The 17884-nt window shown below is 28.7% G+C and overlaps 2 protein-coding genes across 5 annotated transcripts; one reads left to right on the top strand and one right to left on the bottom strand.

Annotated features, from left to right (window-relative positions):
* Positions 1 to 4408: 4408 nt before the first annotated feature.
* Positions 4409 to 7093, top strand: LOC114175656 (SNAP25 homologous protein SNAP33-like). Of its 2 annotated transcripts, none has more exons than XM_028060430.1 (6): positions 4409 to 4595; positions 5121 to 5692; positions 5812 to 5905; positions 6116 to 6246; positions 6569 to 6666; positions 6806 to 7093. In XM_028060430.1, exons 2-6 carry the CDS (start codon positions 5213 to 5215, stop codon positions 6903 to 6905), a joined length of 903 nt encoding a protein of 300 aa, XP_027916231.1. In that variant the 5' UTR covers positions 4409 to 4595; positions 5121 to 5212; the 3' UTR covers positions 6906 to 7093. The 2 variants fall into 2 exon arrangements, with proteins under 2 accessions (XP_027916231.1, XP_027916230.1); XM_028060429.1 differs by having other exon boundaries at positions 4431 to 4658.
* A 739-nt stretch (positions 7094 to 7832) lies between these two features.
* Positions 7833 to 11764, bottom strand: LOC114176086 (heparanase-like protein 1). Of its 3 annotated transcripts, XM_028060999.1 has the most exons (11): positions 11512 to 11764; positions 11384 to 11418; positions 10482 to 10723; positions 10316 to 10352; positions 9978 to 10161; positions 9676 to 9824; positions 9365 to 9598; positions 9004 to 9193; positions 8763 to 8888; positions 8551 to 8653; positions 7833 to 8415 (listed from the first exon to the last, which is right to left on the bottom strand). In XM_028060999.1, the coding sequence occupies exons 3-11, from the start codon at positions 10689 to 10691 to the stop codon at positions 8005 to 8007; spliced, it is 1644 nt and encodes a 547-aa protein (XP_027916800.1). In that variant the 5' UTR covers positions 10692 to 10723; positions 11384 to 11418; positions 11512 to 11764; the 3' UTR covers positions 7833 to 8004. The 3 variants fall into 3 exon arrangements, with proteins under 3 accessions (XP_027916800.1, XP_027916799.1, XP_027916801.1); XM_028060998.1 differs by having other exon boundaries at positions 11384 to 11763; XM_028061000.1 differs by lacking the exons at positions 11384 to 11418; positions 11512 to 11764 and adding an exon at positions 11103 to 11373.
* Positions 11765 to 17884: the final 6120 nt, after the last annotated feature.

The following is a 17884-nucleotide window of genomic DNA, read 5'->3' as shown; positions in this document are numbered from 1 at the left end:
ACATAGTTGGGGTTCTAGGCAGATACTTAAGCAAAATTTATTATGTGAGTTTTCGTTTATCATAATGTCACATTAAAACAAAATTGTCATTGACATGATTGTTTTTGTCTTTGATAACTGCTCATTGTTTATATAAATATTTGACATGCGCACAAAAAGCATGACATTATTGTTGAAGTGGAGATAAAATGTCGACGAAAGAGACATGCAGGTGATTAGGTATACGAACGGATTTCATGAAGAGAATTTCAAAATACTCAAATATGGATCCTTACCTGAAATAACGAGCACATTATTGATTCCATGTTAGTAATTTTGGGTCATGCATATATATGACACATAATTAAATGTGTTAGGGTTATTATTTATAAAGTTAAATAATAAAGTGATCTGACTAAATTAAAGATTTGGCTAAAGGCATATGTCATGAAAATAAATATTGTGTAGAGACCAATTAGTAATTTTTAATTTGATGAGGGGCCAAATTAGAAATACTAAAACTTAAGTAATTCAGATTATAAATGGTCGTGGTCCCCTTCTGAGAGCACACAGAAAGTCATAACGTACTTTTCCTGTTCCTTTCTCCCTATCCCCATCAAGAGAGAAAACCAAAAGGAAATCAAGGTGCTCTACAGGAGGATCACTGCTCATATAGGAGTGTTATAATATTATCGTTATGGCCAATTCAGGTACGCTTCTGTTTACTATTTACAACATGATTATCATTATGGGTATGAGATATTGTTTGAGTTTATGATTGATTATTAGAATCAATATTAGGATCATATTCTGCGTTTATGCTGACATTCCACACTCCTTACTATCACCATTTTAATCCATCACCTTACCCCATTATCTATCTCTTCTTCCTTATAAGTATCCATGTTTTCTTCCTATTTTTTATGTTGTCATCATCGTGAGAATCACATATCAATCTAAGGGTTTTTTTATATATATTTATTTGATAACATTGTCAAAGTATACTTTTAGATGTACCATAACTTCGATTATTTTTGTTACAATTATCTAACTTTGTTTGTCTTTTTTTCACAGTGACACTTCAGAGAAAACTTTGATGTAAAAGTAGAACTTGTGAATTTTACCAACTTCATCCATGATAATTTTCCCATTGATTATTGGTTTCAATGTGAATGAGTACATACTTGGTTATTATGTTTTTCTTTCGATAATGAAGAATTTCAAGAAGATACATAACAAAGTTGTAAGTATGATGTGTAAGTAAGATTTATATTTTTTTTATTAGAAAATTCATAAGAAAATAATCCAAACTATTTGGTGTGAAAAAGAAAAAAATTTAAATATTTTTAAAATATTTATTGTGCAAAAGGATTGGGAAGAGAGGAATAAGAGGTATTTTATGTCTTCCTTTTAGGGTGATTGATGGGGATGATGAGAGAGGATTAATAGGATTCCTATGAATACTATCCTGCTATACAGATTTAGATTATAGGATGATGTAAGAATAAAATTACTAAATTATCCTTGTTGTAATTAAAAAAGATATCTATGTAAATAAATCATTTTTTACATCAATATGTAATGTTAAATTTATTTTCATACCAAATATATTGTATTATTGATTATTTTTATAATTTCAATCATTTAATAAAATTTATAAAAATAATTCTAAATTATTTATATATCATTTTATATTACTTTTAACATCAAAAACATTTTGATAATCTAACTTTTATATTTATTACAAGTTTTTTTTAATATGTCACATCAATCAATTGAGTTATAAACTTTATTTTCTAATTCATTCTAAAATCACTTCTAAATCTTTTAGAATAAACAACACAAATTTCACCCTATAATCCTTCCACTCTCTTCCACTATTTCCATCTTCTTCAAATCAATCTATGAAAAAATACACAACCTTGATTTTTGATTTTTATATAATAATATTCTTCCTTAAAATAATTAATGATGTGAGAGGTGATCCATTTAAATATATATATATATATATATATATATATATATATATAAAACTTAATAAAATTTGTGTTATATTTAATTAATACAGTATTTAAATCAAAAGACTGTACTGTCACATTTTTAATCTTGAATACAGTCCATAATAATAATGCAAGGATCGCTCCTGAATAAATCTAAAACTCGTATTGGTTTCGTTGACGAATATTTTCTGTTACAAACTAATCCAACATAAACCCTAATAGCAAGTATAATAATATAAACGAATAATAACATACATTAAAAGAATCTTCACTGAATACACTAATCTTTATTACGATATAATTTTAAAACATTCCATTTAGTATAAAATAAAATAGATAATAATTTCAAATTATATTAATCGAGTAATTAAGTATATAAACTCATGAAATATAAAATTTAAGGAGACTACATAAAACAATGTCATTATGTTTTTAAGGATATAATTTACTTATATATATATATATAATTAATTAATTTTTTATTTATTAAGTATTTAATCTTTTAACTGAATTTTTATCATTCAGCTTTTTTTAAACTATTATTTTGTCCACTCATCTTACCTATTACCTATTGTTTAACAAATATGAAAATAAGTTTTTAATAAAATTATATTGCAAAGTAATTTTTATTGTTTTAGTTGAAAATATAATGGATAAAGATATTTTCTAACTTTCATGTACTCACTTGCAATTAACCAATTACGTCATTAAGTTAATAAAAGAATTAAACAACACAAATTGAATTAACAAATATAAAAAATTAAAATACCTAATAAATTAAATTTTTTTAATAGAAATACAAATAGAAAATACTCAAATTTATTTATAAGAATTGAAAATTAAAAAAACCTAATAAAAAATGAAAATTAAAACTTATAAATTATAGGAGGATGATATAGTTACAATCCTTGTTTCATTTAATTATAATAAATAACAGTTGATGAGTTTTAGTGACATCTTTGGGGTGCCACTTGCTTGGACTGACCCAACACAATACTAGGTCAATGGCCGGCCAGAATTTATTACTTCTTCAGTAAAAAAAGGGAAATAAGAAAACCCTAATAATGCACCCCAATTAGGAAAAAAAAGCATCATAAATATAATAAACAGACCAACTTTCTGCAACATTATCTAAGATTTAAATTCATGGAAGCCGAAGACCCAATAATGTACAAAGTAATTATTGTAAAATCAAATTTTTTCGATCAATAGAAATGAAAAAAGATATTTTAATTTAATTATTTTATACCCAGTAAATACATATGAATTGGACATTAGGGTACTTATACCCCCTCTTATTAAACTATGTGAGTAGATATTTTCTTTTTATCTTATCATAACTTATAATTATAAAGATATCTTTTGCAAACAATTATGAAGTAATTTTAATTCCTATTTTTCAGAATTGCATTTGGCACGGAACTAGGTAACTAATGAAAAAGGTTCCACACAATTATCTCAAACTAAAAATGCATTTTGTATTTATCTTTTAAATTTTTAATCACCTACATATTTTAATTAAAAAAATTAAGTATTTTTTTAGTCCTTGAATTTTCAAAATTAAAATTTGTTTCTGTACAAAACTTTGATATATTTTGATTCTTTTAAAAATGAATAAATATAGTCCTCTTAATTCAATTACGTTATTTTTTTTTACGTGTCAAACTTATTTTTTAACATATATTTAACGAGAAATTTGCCAAAAGTTGTAAATAACTCTAATATTAACATGAAACACATAAAAAATAATAATATAATTGGATTAAAATGATTATATTTTTTATTTTTAAAATTTAGAAATCAAAATGTAAAAATATTTATTTATTTCTAATATTTATTGAAGTTTCAGAAATAGACAAATTTCAATTTTGATGAAAATTCAAGGATTAAAAATATACTTAACTCTACCAAAAATTATATTACAATTTAAATTATCAGTAAAAATAAAAATATTTCCATATTTTAAATATTTATTTATCATTAATTTTTAATATTATATTATAATTATATATACGTAAATATTTTTCTAGTACAGTAAATATTCTAAAACACTAACAAAGTTATTATCTCTTAATAATGTGTTTGGTATTATTCAATATAAAGGAATAGTTTTCTAGTTTTGTAAAAATATTCATAAGTGTAAGTGAGAATCCAAATATTCTTCTTCTAGTATCCCTCCCTTCCTTCACAAATGAAGGTAGAATCCTCTTCCTTTCCCTTTCATTGGAATAATTGGTACCCTAAAACCCCCAAAAAAAAAAAAACTTTAATTTTCGCGTTTGAAAAAGTTTGAAAAAGTCCTTTTCAATTTTTTTTTTCCTGTTTGGAATAGCACATCTCAAAAGGTCCCCACTTGATCCATTCAACGTCTCAATTCAAACGACGCCTCGAATAAACATAAACTAACAAATAAATAATAATATTTTAATTAAATAAACGAAAGAACAGTGCAAGAGCGCATCACCAAACCCCCAAGAGAAAACTTTCACTCTCGATTTTGCCTTGCGCACTGCGATTTCTTTGCAGTTTCCACCCTCCAATTCTGACATTTTTCTTGACGCGATTTTGGCTTTACCAACTTCTTATCGAAACCCTTCTTCTTACTCCGTTGTTTAGGTAGACCTCTCAAAATCCGTGCTTCTTTACGAGTCTTTCTGAACATTCCTTTTCCTCTCTCTGGTACCATCTTGCTTTCTCTTGTACTAGTTTTTATTTTTATGATTCTGTTGCTTGGAGAAGCCTCTTAATCCATCTGGGTCTTCTGTTTTTTGCTTTCTTGTGTCTTGCTCTATTCTCGGAAATCTCGTGTTTCTTGATCTTTTTACACAGGCTTCTGAAAAAGAAAATGCTATTTCATCTTCTGTTGGGAATTTGTGTACTTTTTTTATTCTTTAAATCCCTTTCCCTGTCATTGTTAGGGGTTGTTGATTCCGTTTTTTAGTATGTTGCTTTACACTTAATCGCTTTGGTCCGATTTTTTGGCTCTTTTGTTAACCTGTAGTTTTAGTCAAGTTATGAATAAGGTTTTCTTGACAAAATTAGTGCTTTTGTGATAAGTGATTTAAGAATTTGATATTTGGGTTTCTTTTGCTTGTTGTGGAACACATACAGTGATTGAATAGCACTCGCTTGTCTTTGCAGGGAAAAATTAGCTTATCTTTTTAGGTCCAACCGGATTTTGAGAAATTTACTTCTTAATCTGTCTCTGAATCAATTTTGCAAGAAGAGAGATAATGTCCGGTGCAAAGAAATCTCATTTGAAGGATGCTAAACCTAGTTCTCTTGAATCTTGGACTAATCCATTTGATTCTGATGATGAGGAAAAGAATACCAAAAAGTATAGTTCCTCAAGAAAGACATCTTCGGATCGCGCACTTGTTACGCTGGAAGTTAACACCAACCCCTTTAATGATGACGTTGATGCCACTAAGAAATCATCATTGACATCGTATGCCCTTCAATCGGCCAACCGGAACAGGTACAAGAATGATTTTCGTGATTCAGGAGGATTAGAGAATCAATCGGTTCAAGAACTGGAGAGTTATGCTGTTTACAAGGCTGAAGAGACCACAAATTCAGTCAACAATTGTTTGAAGATTGCAGAGAATATAAGAGAGGATGCCACCAAGACACTAGTCACCCTTCATCAACAGGGTGAGCAAATTACCAGGAGTCACCATGTTGCTGCTGACATTGACCACGATTTAAGTCGGGTATCAATCTTCTTGCTGTTTTACCTTGCTGAAAATATTGTGATGTTATGAAACCCTTTTTGAATTCAAATAGTATTCTGCTCTAAATCTGACTAAATTTTGACTAATTCTGCTTCCAGGGGGAAAAGCTCTTGGGAAGCCTTGGTGGACTCTTCTCCAAAACTTGGAAACCAAAGAAGACACGAGCAATAACAGGCCCAGTTATTGTTGGAGGTTAATGTCTTCTCTGCATAGTTTGCTTTTTGCATTTTCAATTTTTTTAGGTTGTATCATAGACATAATCTCAAGATAATTGGCATCTCTGAAACCTTTTGGTTTTTTAATCAAATCAAATGGCGTGTGTGATCCATGTAACGGAACAAGCCTTTGTTGTTGTTATTATTATTGTTGTATCATTGACATAATGTGGTTTATGATCTGCAGATGACCCAGTACGGAGCAAGGGCAATCATCTGGAGCAGAGAGAGAAGTTAGGACTGACATCTGCCCCCAAAGGGCAGTCCAAGCTGCGGACCCCACCTCAAGAACCAACCAATGCACTTGAAAAAGTTGAGGTTTGTATCAACTAGTGGTTGAAGATTAAATTGTTGTGTAAAGTTTTATGTGTTAGGTACTGTTATGGTACCGGTTATTTTCTATTGTATCTGATTTTGATGTAGTGAAGTAGTTTTGATGATTAGTTACAATAGTTTCAGCTCATGACCAGATCACAAGTTTTTACAACAAGCCAGTTTCATTTACAATCGTTACCAATTTTCTTAACTTTATCTTCATCATTCTGCCACAAACATTAGACTGTGGTCACTGTTGGACGGACACATTATGTTTATTTTTAATATTGAATTGTGAGGTACTAAATAAAATGTCCTGAAACAGATTGAAAAGAATAAGCAAGATGATGCACTATCAGATTTAAGTGATCTGCTGGGAGAGCTTAAAGGCATGGCTGTTGACATGGGATCCGAGATTGAGAGGTTAGTGAATCACATTGTCTTGTATCGCATTCATAACCATTGCTTCTCGAGTGATTCATGAACACTAGATTTTCATATACTTGTAAAACAAGGTTGTAGTTTTTAACTAACATTTTCATGAATGCCGTTGCACTTGCAGGCATAACAAAGCATTGAATCATCTGTACGATGATGTGGATGAGTTGAATTTCCGAATGAAAGGTGCTAATCAACGTGGCCGTCGCTTACTCGGAAAATAAGAATGATTTCCACTCTTGCTAAATTTTATTACCTGCCCTACCTTCTCTCATCATTGTTTTTTCTTTGGATCCATCACTTGTTATAAATAATAAAACAATCTTTTCATTAGTTTACATCTGTGTTGCATTGTATTCAATTTGCAACAGATTTAACTATTCTTTTTGCAATACTACATTCAATTTGTTCATTTCTCACCCTGCTTTTTTATGGGTGGATCCCCTAAAGTCCTCTCTATCGACAAATTTAGTAGAATTGACCTCGCACAAATTTACTGTTGGATAAAAATAAAAACTATTTCAGTGCCTTAAACTTGGTTCGAATGGTTTTTCTGTTTCCAAACAAGTAATCCATTTAAATTAACTAGAAGTGAACTATTATCAACTCTTTTTGGCAGTTGAATTGTGTAAAACTATAATCACATAGTTGATATATTAATTAAGCCAAACTTCACTCTATTTATGTTAAACTTATAATATCAGTACTTGATATTAATTAAGCCAAAATTCACTCTATTAATGTCAAACTTGTAATTTCAGTAGTTGATATTAATTAAGCCAAAATTCACTCTATTTATGTCAAACTTATAATTTCAGTAATTGCATAAACTTCAGTCAATAAGAAGTATATTGCTTTTATTAATGATTAAAAAGTGTTAAAAAAAATTAGATAAAATTTAGCTGCAATATCATTGCTCATTTTATCAACAGAATTTGTAAAAGACCAACACCTCAAACTTTCTTATTTAAACAAGATAATTTTATTGATAACCAACATAATTAAGCAAAAGATGTGCTCAATAAAAAAAACAAACAAACTCAGTCAACCACTTAATAAAGTCATAACATTTTTACAATAGAGTTTCCCTCTAATATAAATTTTATCTAACAAAATTAAGTGGTTGAACTTTTTCATGGACTAGAGATAAATTTTAAATAACTCGAATCAAGTGTGGTTCATATTAAATATTAAATTATTGTAAAGGTGATTACAACTTTGACACAAGTATATATAGCCTATTAAATACAATTATAATGACAACTCACATTCTCTAGTCCTAATAATTCCTAGTCTACAAGATTCATTTAAGGAGGGTTTGGGTTAGAGTTTTGTTTGGGCAGCACAAGCTGGAGCATCAAAGTAGGGGAATACAACAAATGCAATGGATAAAGGAGCTAAGTGTATAGGAGAGTGCACACTGATGAGTAGTGGATCCAATGTCGGAATTTCTCCATCATTTGTGAACTCTAGGGGAACACCATTCAGCAACATGGTTTGGCTTCTAAGGTAATTATCTTTTGCATTTAAGTGGTACTCCTCCCTGAATGTCACATCTGATCCTTTTCTTCCAATCCAAGAAAATGCCCTCTTCAGATGACTTAAGAATGAATTTTCTACATGGATCTTTGTAGCATTTTCATGCCCTCCACTACTCACAGGCACACGGTCACGAACCATCAGCGTGAAACGAGTCTCGTTGCTTAAATTGATCAGCAGTAATGTTATACCATCCTGTATAACCAAGTTAAAACAAAATTATAGGAATGTTTATCGTGCAGTTAAAACAATTTTAGAAGTTGGTATGGTAACCTAAGATCTGATATAGAAGAACCAATTTATGCTTGTATAAGATGATAGGACACTTACTCTGCCTTTTGAACAATGTGCATAAGTGCGTAAAGATGGTGAAAAAACATCACTACTGGCTGCAAGAACAGTCTTCCCCATTAGCTGATGCCACAAAAGTGCACTGCTCAAAACATCATCACCACATACATAGATTAGATATGTAAAACACTATGTTTTACATTATTATAACTCCTCAATCTCTTCATTCACAGTTTTTACTTTACAATTACCTGTAGTAGTCAGGATTAGGAACGAAAGTAGTGGTATCGAGAAGACCATAGTTTCCTCCAATTAAAGTTTGTCTGCAGTAAACCTTAGTGTTGTATCTGGATGCCATTCCAAGTTGATCTAAGTACCTGTAAGTTACCTAAATCTTAGAACTTCTTGATTAATTTTAATGATGTTTTTTGTAAAACAAAATACTATAATTAAAGAGGAACAGAAAATTATGCAAGAAAGAACCAAGATTACCAAAAGCTATCTACAAATGTGTTAGAAATTTGACGACCACCACTGTTGAATGCCCCACCAGCTTCTCCTACCCATGCAGAAGACCAATGGCCATATTTTTGAATGGTTTCTGAAAGACTTCTAAAAATTGCTTCCACCTTGCTCAAGTGTTCGGGATCTAGAATCTTCCTGTCAAGATGCTCATCACTACCTGAAAAAAAAAAAAAGAGAAATTTACTTAACACACTAACCAGAAAGGATTAGACTAAAACACTTTCCGTATAACTGTTTTCTTTCACATCCATCATCTAGTTATGTTAGAATTTAAAATATTCTCTAAGGATGAGTATAGTAGAAATAGTAAGGTAACTGAGAAGCAAACCTGGACCCAAATTATAGACGTGATGAGTGAGCGCATTGACTATGCCTGGACCTGTAACCTGAAGAAGCTTATCATACCAGTCCTTATAATAGAACCCTCCAGGTGCTACAAGCAAAGGTTTGAGATCGGAGTTATTGTATAATGAGTTCAAAACTTCTTTAAGCTTTATCAAGTCTTTCCCGTACTGCACAGCACTCACACTTGCTGCAATGCCCTTCCCACTCAACTCGTTACCTATGACAGCACAGACAAGAATCAGTTCCAGTGAAGCAAAAATTGAACATAACAAATACCTTTGTCTTATGTCCTACCAAATTCCCATGAATCAATCTTGTACCCTTTTGAAACAGTGTAATTGATTAAATCATAAGCATTGGAAGAGTCCCAGTCTCCTCGCCAAACACTATGGCCACTCGGGTGCCTCCCCTGGAGTGCATTCAAACCAAATGTCACCATGGCCCTGCAAATGTCAAACTCAAGTTATGTTACACCAAAAACACTTGTTAGTGCTTTACTTAAGTTGTGGAACCCTACAACGTTTTTTCCTTAGCAGGAAGGAAAAGGGGAGGGAGATGGTGAATAAAACAAGGATCTCTGAATGCTAAATTCTCACCCTGTGTTATTGAAAAAATGATTCAGCTCATCCCATCTTTTCATTTGCAAACACCCCCTTGAAAATCCAAACAATCCACCTTTCATCTTTTGAAATGGATGACAAGGGGACTTCAAACTTCCTACCTCATACAGCAACTGATCTTGCAAAGAACCTCCAACTCTTATCCTCAAAGGCTTGAGAGCTATCAAGCAACCATTATGGAAAGAATGATATCACACTTGAAGTAAATATTCCAAACATGTTACCGGCAATAAAAGTATATTCAGCATCAGGAAGGCACAGAAAAGAACAGTAGAAATTCATCACAGTGACTAATTTTCTACAATATAAAATACCTTGGATTGCCTTCACGAGGAAAGGATGAGACAAGTCCTGAAAAAACCAATCCACATTGACCAATGACTAAAACTTCTGCAAAGCTTTGTAGACTTCTAAATGAATGATATGAAATAGGAAGAATACATAAGCCATGTTGTATACACATAAGTCCAAAATACTCACCAAATTTGCAGCAGATGAATTACCCCAGGGGCAATTGTTGTAATCACACTTGTCATGAGGCCACCAATCAATAGTTGCACAGATGAAGTTATCATCAGTCTCAGCAATTGCTTGAGTTCCTTCTACTAGAATCAAACCATGTTCAACATCTTGAGATAAAGCCAGTCGCAGAGAAGCCAGAAAGAGAAACAAGACCAGGTGGATTCCCATTAGTAGATCAATTACCACAGAATCCAAATTAACTGCAGTTAAAAAAGGAAAAAGAAAAAAGTTAGTTTCTATTTGGTTTTTCCCATTTCATGATTTTGTGAAGGTTAAAAAAAACATTTTTTTTTTATAATTATAACTATATAAGCAGTAAACGAAAAAACAAATCAAACACTATAATTTAGAGACAAATCCTTTGAAGCTGCATAATTGACATTTTCTTTATCTAATAGCTGTTTCTATATAATCTTTTAATGATTAGCCCGTGGTTAAAAACTTAAGACAACAACAATAAACAAACAAATGCATACAAGAAGAACGATTTTTTTTACTGTCGAATTCAAATTCTAGTCAAGAACCAATAAATCATTTGCTTTGACTATTTCTCCATTACCAATATTTTAAACAAGGTACCTGACGTTGAATGAACGCCAATCACAACGAGCTCTTTATATATACATATTCTATTCAATATCCCTATTTTTACAACAAGGAAATCGTTAATCACAATGACAGATCTCAGAACTCGGAAGCATTAGCCTATGGATCAAAATACAACACCACACCATAACCAGCAAGGAAAACTGGTATTCCCACAAGACAGGACGAACCCAGAAGAAAAGAATCAAACTTGAAGAACACCCAGATAGAGAAACAGTGAAAAACTATAAAAAAAACATAAACACAACACCAACCTGAACCTTGTATTGACTTTTTGATCCAGCACAACCTTTAAAACGAAAGTGAGGCTCGAGTGTAAGGCAAGAGGTGTAAAAACAACAAGAACAAGAACAACACTAATAACAATGATGTCTCACGTAACTGCCAAAGAAGGAGCACTTTCCTTGCCTCGTACTGCCCCAGAGGAATAAGGAAAGGTTTAAGAAAAGGAAGCAGCCATGATGAAGGACAAGATTGTCGTGATGTAATGTTAGATTGGTAGTAGTTAGTTGGTTGGATAGAAGAGGCCTGTCTGAGAAGGGTCGTGGCACAACTCACATGCACTGCTGCTATGCTACATTAATATTATTTTTTAGCTGAAGTGGTTTTCTCATGAGGTCATTGTTGCCTCCAAACTTAGGTGTCTTTGTGGTAGATTGGTTGAAGGTATGCATCGTTTTAGGAAAAGAAACTAACTCAGATAACGGGTGCAAGCAAAGCAAGGGTCAATTCTTTCCCTCTTGCTTAGTTGGACTAGGAAAAAAAAGTAACAATTGTGTTTCTGATAAAACCAGAATGGAATACAAAATTTGCAATTTGCTCATATTGCAAGTCGTCTCTGTCTTCTCTTGCCTAGTGGAGAAGCTATACCTTCTTCCACCAAATCAATGTACCATCTTAAGGGGAGACTTTTTTTTTTTATTATTATTATTTTAAAACAATTATGCCCCTTTTGATCATTTCAATGATGTTTTTTTTAAATAAATTTAATTCTTTTCTCTATAGAAAAAAATGGTTTTAAACTTCAAAGCACTTTTTTTTTTTAAATATAATGATTGTTTTGATTTTTGGAGTTGGTTTCAATATCCTGAAATTGCCCGTTGGTTTTTACTTATTTAGAAGTAAACGCAAATGGAAATTGAATCTATATTTTGGTTGAGCTTTTTCCAACAAATATGTGGCTATCTTACGGTTGTAGGTTCGTGAGACAGAAGAATATGTGTGTCTCACACTTTAAAAAAAAAAATTGTACATTTGAGGTTTAGGTCAACTATTTGTCGAAATTAAAATTGCACAAAAAACTTTGACTGTAATATTATAATTGAAATCGCTAATCACGGTGTCTTAGTCCTTGCTGTTTCAGTTTATTTTTTTAAAAAATAATCTATTTTTTTCATTTATTTATTTTAACAATTTGCGATTATTTTCTTAACAATGATCTCAAATAAGTATAGCTTTTGATAACATTTGATAAACTAATTAAAATAATATACAAACACGTTTTACTTTATATTTATATTTTATGCATATTATAAATTTCAATCTTACTAAAATATTAGAGTTGACTGAAATGGAACAAAACAAAAAACAATTTGTTTTGTTCAATTTTGTTTACAACTTTAAATACACGAATGCTACCTCTATGTATTCATATTTAAGTATGTTATACTCTCCAATTTTCATACATACTTTCATTTTTTTTTCACATATTAACTTATATGAAACAAGTTCTCTTTAAAAAAATTATTTATTTATTAACTAATCATAATGTACTTAAAAAATAAAAAGTATATGTAATATTGCATACACTTTTTTATTAAATATACTAATTATCTATACACAAAAAATGAAGCTACTAGTGTTTTGGACAAGTATAACTCAATATTAGTTAATATAACCTAACAAATGTAATAATGTGTTAATTAATAAAACATAAACTAATCTTTATTGTAGTTTATGTTAAATAGGTGCACATTAATCTAAGACAAAAGTTCGGTGTGGCCATTTTAAGCCCAACGTCTCTTTCTTTTATGGTGGACGTTATCGTTCGTCTGCATCAATGTGAATAAAATGTTTAAATCTCTGAAAATTTCAATGAATTGGTCATTATCATAACTTTCTTTTATTTTACTCAGTAATTTATTTTCTTTTAAATAGTTTAGTGAAAAGACGATACAGTTAATTTTACACTATTAACTCTAACTAGGTAAATATATCTAATATAAAACATAAATATATATAACTTTGCAATCAAATATTAATGTTTTTCTATGTATGTATCTTCGTGAAAATATATAAATAAAATACCTTATAACTAAAAACAAATATAATTGTAGGTTATTTTTATTTAGGGCTGCAAATTCTACAAATTTCAATGTAAATAATAATTTTTCTTTAAATTTTTCAGATTTAATAAAGGTAATCAATTTCCGTCTTTATTGTAAAGATTAAAACTTATATTCACGATTATCACAATTTCATTATATTAGTCTAATTAAATTATTTTATGTTTATTGTAATTGTACACAAATGATAAAGATGAATTAAAATGACTTAATTTGAAAAACAATAACTCCAAATAGCATATGTAAATTTAAGGAAATTTAACAAGAAAACTAAAAATCAAGTCGAAGAACGGTAAATTGCATAAAAAGTTTACACAGTTGTATACAGATGAAAGTAAATGATGGGAATCTTTAAAATTATTTGAAAAGTAAATGAACGAAAATTAAAATTAAAATCTAAATATCATGAAATGAAAGCAATTAGAAGAAAATAATTTTGAAATTTCAGAACTCTAATATAAATGAAAGGTAAATAAAATAAAATAAATGAGCGACGAGAAGTTAAAGTAGTAATAACATAGGATGTTTTTTTTTTTGCTAGTCATAATAGGTATATTTGTAATATGGTTATCTAATATTCTTTTACAATCATATAAAAGTTAGGATATTCCAAAGTTAATACTACAGAAGAGGAACACTCACATATTTTTGTTTTTTTTTCAAATGCTGCATAACAATATGTGAGTAATTAATTTAAATATTTTGTTTTATTTTTAAAAATATGAAATGTCTTTTTATATCAATTATGCAGAATTGTTATTCTGAGAAATTAGAATATGAATATAAATAAATGTAATTATTTCTCCTCTATACTTAAACTAATATTTATGGTCTAATCATGATAATAATATTATATCTTGATTATAAAGTTTTAGAAATTACAAGATTTTAATTTGGTAAGATAGTAAGGTTCTCAAATTTTGTAAATATAAAATACAACAACTATATTGATTATATTTAATGTTTAGTATTGTTTTTGTATAAATTAAATTAAAGATCTAGCAACTGAAAAAATAAAATAAAAATTGAACAAAACAATAAAAAAGATATCAAATGGAAAAATTAGAAAGATTAGGGGTGTACGTGTTTTAACGTTTGAGTTAAATAATTTTGAAAGTTAAACCCACGTGTTTGCTAAATTTGTTGTGTATTTCGATCAATGCTAAAAGATCCAAAATACTCGTTGCACTCAAAGCAATCTCATAGTTGCTTTTTCATTGAATGATAATTCAACAGAACTAAAGTTAAATTCAATCCATCTTAACTTCTTCATCTTAAATCCAAACACGTACTAAATCGGTTATTAAGTCAAATCTTAATATTATTAAATTCAATTATCAATTGAATGTTCAATTGATTCCTATAAATTTTAATTTCAGAAAATTAATTTGATATCACAACCACAAAATTTGAAATTAGAAATTAAAGATGAGAAGAAAAAACTTAAAATGAAGAATGTATATCCCTACTTTTAAATGATTATATAATTTATTTCATACTTATTTAAAAAATAAAAAATCATATTATATTAAAAATGTTTCCTATTTTATTTACATAAAGTCTCTACATTAAAAAAAATCAAGTTAGTTTCAAAAATAGTATGGTGAAGTAAAATGAAAATAATAACAAAAGAAACAAACAAAGGGTTAATTAATATATATATATATATATATATATATATATATATATATATATTAAAAATTTATTATTTTAGTAACCTTCTAAGAGACAAGAAGAAAAAAAGGAAAGAGAAAAAAAAAGAAGATAAGATAATTACATTCATGCAATCATGACTTAAAAAAAAACCTACAAATAGATTGAGTGAAAGAGAAAATGTGAAACAATGAATGAAAGGTAAGATAGTAGGAATAGAGAAATGGAACATGAAGGAGAGGGAGAAGAGAAAGATAATTTCGAGGAAGGTTGTCTACAAATTTTAATCATCTAAACTTATTTACAGGGTAAGAGGAGGAGTGAAGTTAAACTATTTCTATTTAATATTTATCTCAGTTTAGTTATCTGTCATGTTTATTTATTTAATTATATTATTTAATTTATTACTATTATAGATTAGTCTTCTTTATTAAAATTATGAGTATGTTAATTAATTTATTTTTAATTATGTATGAATTTTTTTCTTTGTATCAATTTACATATTTGTTATTATTATTATTTATCACATGCCGATTCATATCTAGTTTATTATTTAAAGTTAAGGTTTTGGTTGTTATGTTATTTTGTATTATGTTAAACACTATTATTTTATAATTCAAATAAATATATATAAAACAATAAAATAAAGCAAAAAAAGATTTTTTTTATCCAATGAATTTGAATTAAAGAAAGTTTCCTACATACTCTATTCCTCTATATTTATTTTTATCTTTTTAATTGGATGATGTATAGATTATTAGACAACAAAAAATACATTTTGATAGACATCATATTATTGTCATCCTGGAAAATGTTTAGAGTATGTCAATTGAGAATGAGTCTTATGTTTGGTTGCAATGAGTTGAGATCAAACCAACAAAAAAGTATATATTTGGAAAGTCACAGTGTAGACACTGCAAGATGAAAAAAATGATCATTAGAAGGTTTAAGGAAGTAATTATCAAGCATGTGAACATTTGAATAATTTAAAATAACATCTTGGATTAGTATATTCAGATGCCAAACTTAAGACTATCCGATACAACATCGCTAAGGTTAGATAATGAGTATACATGTCTTTCCTAGGTCAATAAATGACTGTTATTCACGAGAAAAAAATAATTATTATTGTGATCGTACCAATGCTTTCAATGAAAAATACCCAACTACATAATTACTTCCCAAAATAACTTTTTAATGTTCATAGTGTATCATTAGAAATTGAATATGGATTTATATGTATGATCAAATGATATTGAGTCTTATGGTTGTAGGTCAAATCTTAAGACCCCATTGTGTGAATCGTATGTTTACTAAGATTGATATTTAAGACTTACAAAAATTCCCATTTTTGTATTTTTCTTTTGTATGTATCTACTAAATGAGTATAAGAAGAACCTACTTAATAAGATTTGTTTGAGCTTTTTTGTGGGAGATCTTTTTTATAATGAGTCATGGTAACTTATATTAATATCCTCATGAAATATTAGATACATAGATGATCCTCTATTGCAATGTATAATTTTTAAATATTGTACAAAACATATGTTTTAACACAAAGACCTTATATAAGGTCTGAAATCTAAAGCTCAATTGGGTGTAATTCGAGCTCTAGTCAAGCCTATAAGCTCAATTATAAAAAACAACCTAATAAGAAATGTCAAATTCATAGGCTTAGTTTACAAATTTTCAATAAATTTGGAACCACTTTTAAAAATCATATAAAATTGGAGAAGAGCCTAAATTTGAAAAATTATATATCCAAGTTAAAGCTTTGGAAGTATGAGGTATCATACAATAATAATATGACATTTAGGTGGAAAATACATAAAAATCCATCATGTTACAAAAAATTTAAAGTTCACATACAAAGCCCAGAATTACTTATCTTGATAATTATACCACATTCGATTTGTTATCATATCCTTTTAGTTTATTTGTTTTTTATAGTTGTTGACTTTATGGCAAGCACAATATTGTTGTGTAGTTTTGAAAGTAAGAGTTTGAACCCACAAAGACTTGGTTTAATACTAAGAATTATATTAACTTTATTACTATTAGGTCTACAATAAACAATAAAACGTGAAGTGAGATTAAATAACAAAAACTTAAAATAGAAGTTAAAATTAAATGCTACAATATTTTTGGTATTTTTGAAATGAGAAAGTTAGTGAAATACAAATATATGATTTGTATATGTTAAGAGTAGATTTTACCACATCAGTCTCTTATTTCATTAAACTCATGAATAAATATTTTTATTTTCTTCATTGTTATCGATCCTTACACGAAAAGTTAGACTCCAACACTATAGATATATCCTATTGAATTACAATTTCCTATTCCAATAAAATAAATTCACATTAAGTTCAAAGATCTAAAAATGATCAATACTCTCTTCCAAATAAATGATTTATTGATTGTCTTATCATAGATCAATAACTTATAAAGATTTTCCAACCTTTTACAACTTCAACTAATTTATAGTTCATCATGTCACGACAATTGACAAACATAAAGATTAAACATCAAAGAAAAAGAGTAATATAATATTGTATATTTAAAGGAGATTCCCCATTTGTGTGTCCATTTTTTTAATTTATCCTTTAAATAAATATATTTTTCAAAATTAAAATAATTATTTTATCAATTTTACTTTTTAACTGATCGTTTCTTTACATTTAACATTTTTTTTCAATTTGACTAATTTTTTAAACTTAACCATTTATTACAAAACAAATAAAACCTAATTACAAA

Source organism: Vigna unguiculata, chromosome 3, assembly GCF_004118075.2.
Source record: "Vigna unguiculata cultivar IT97K-499-35 chromosome 3, ASM411807v1, whole genome shotgun sequence".
Taxonomy (NCBI): domain Eukaryota; kingdom Viridiplantae; phylum Streptophyta; class Magnoliopsida; order Fabales; family Fabaceae; genus Vigna; species Vigna unguiculata.
The sequence above is the reverse complement of the archived record's forward strand: the minus strand, read 5'-3'. Positions and strand labels throughout refer to the sequence as shown.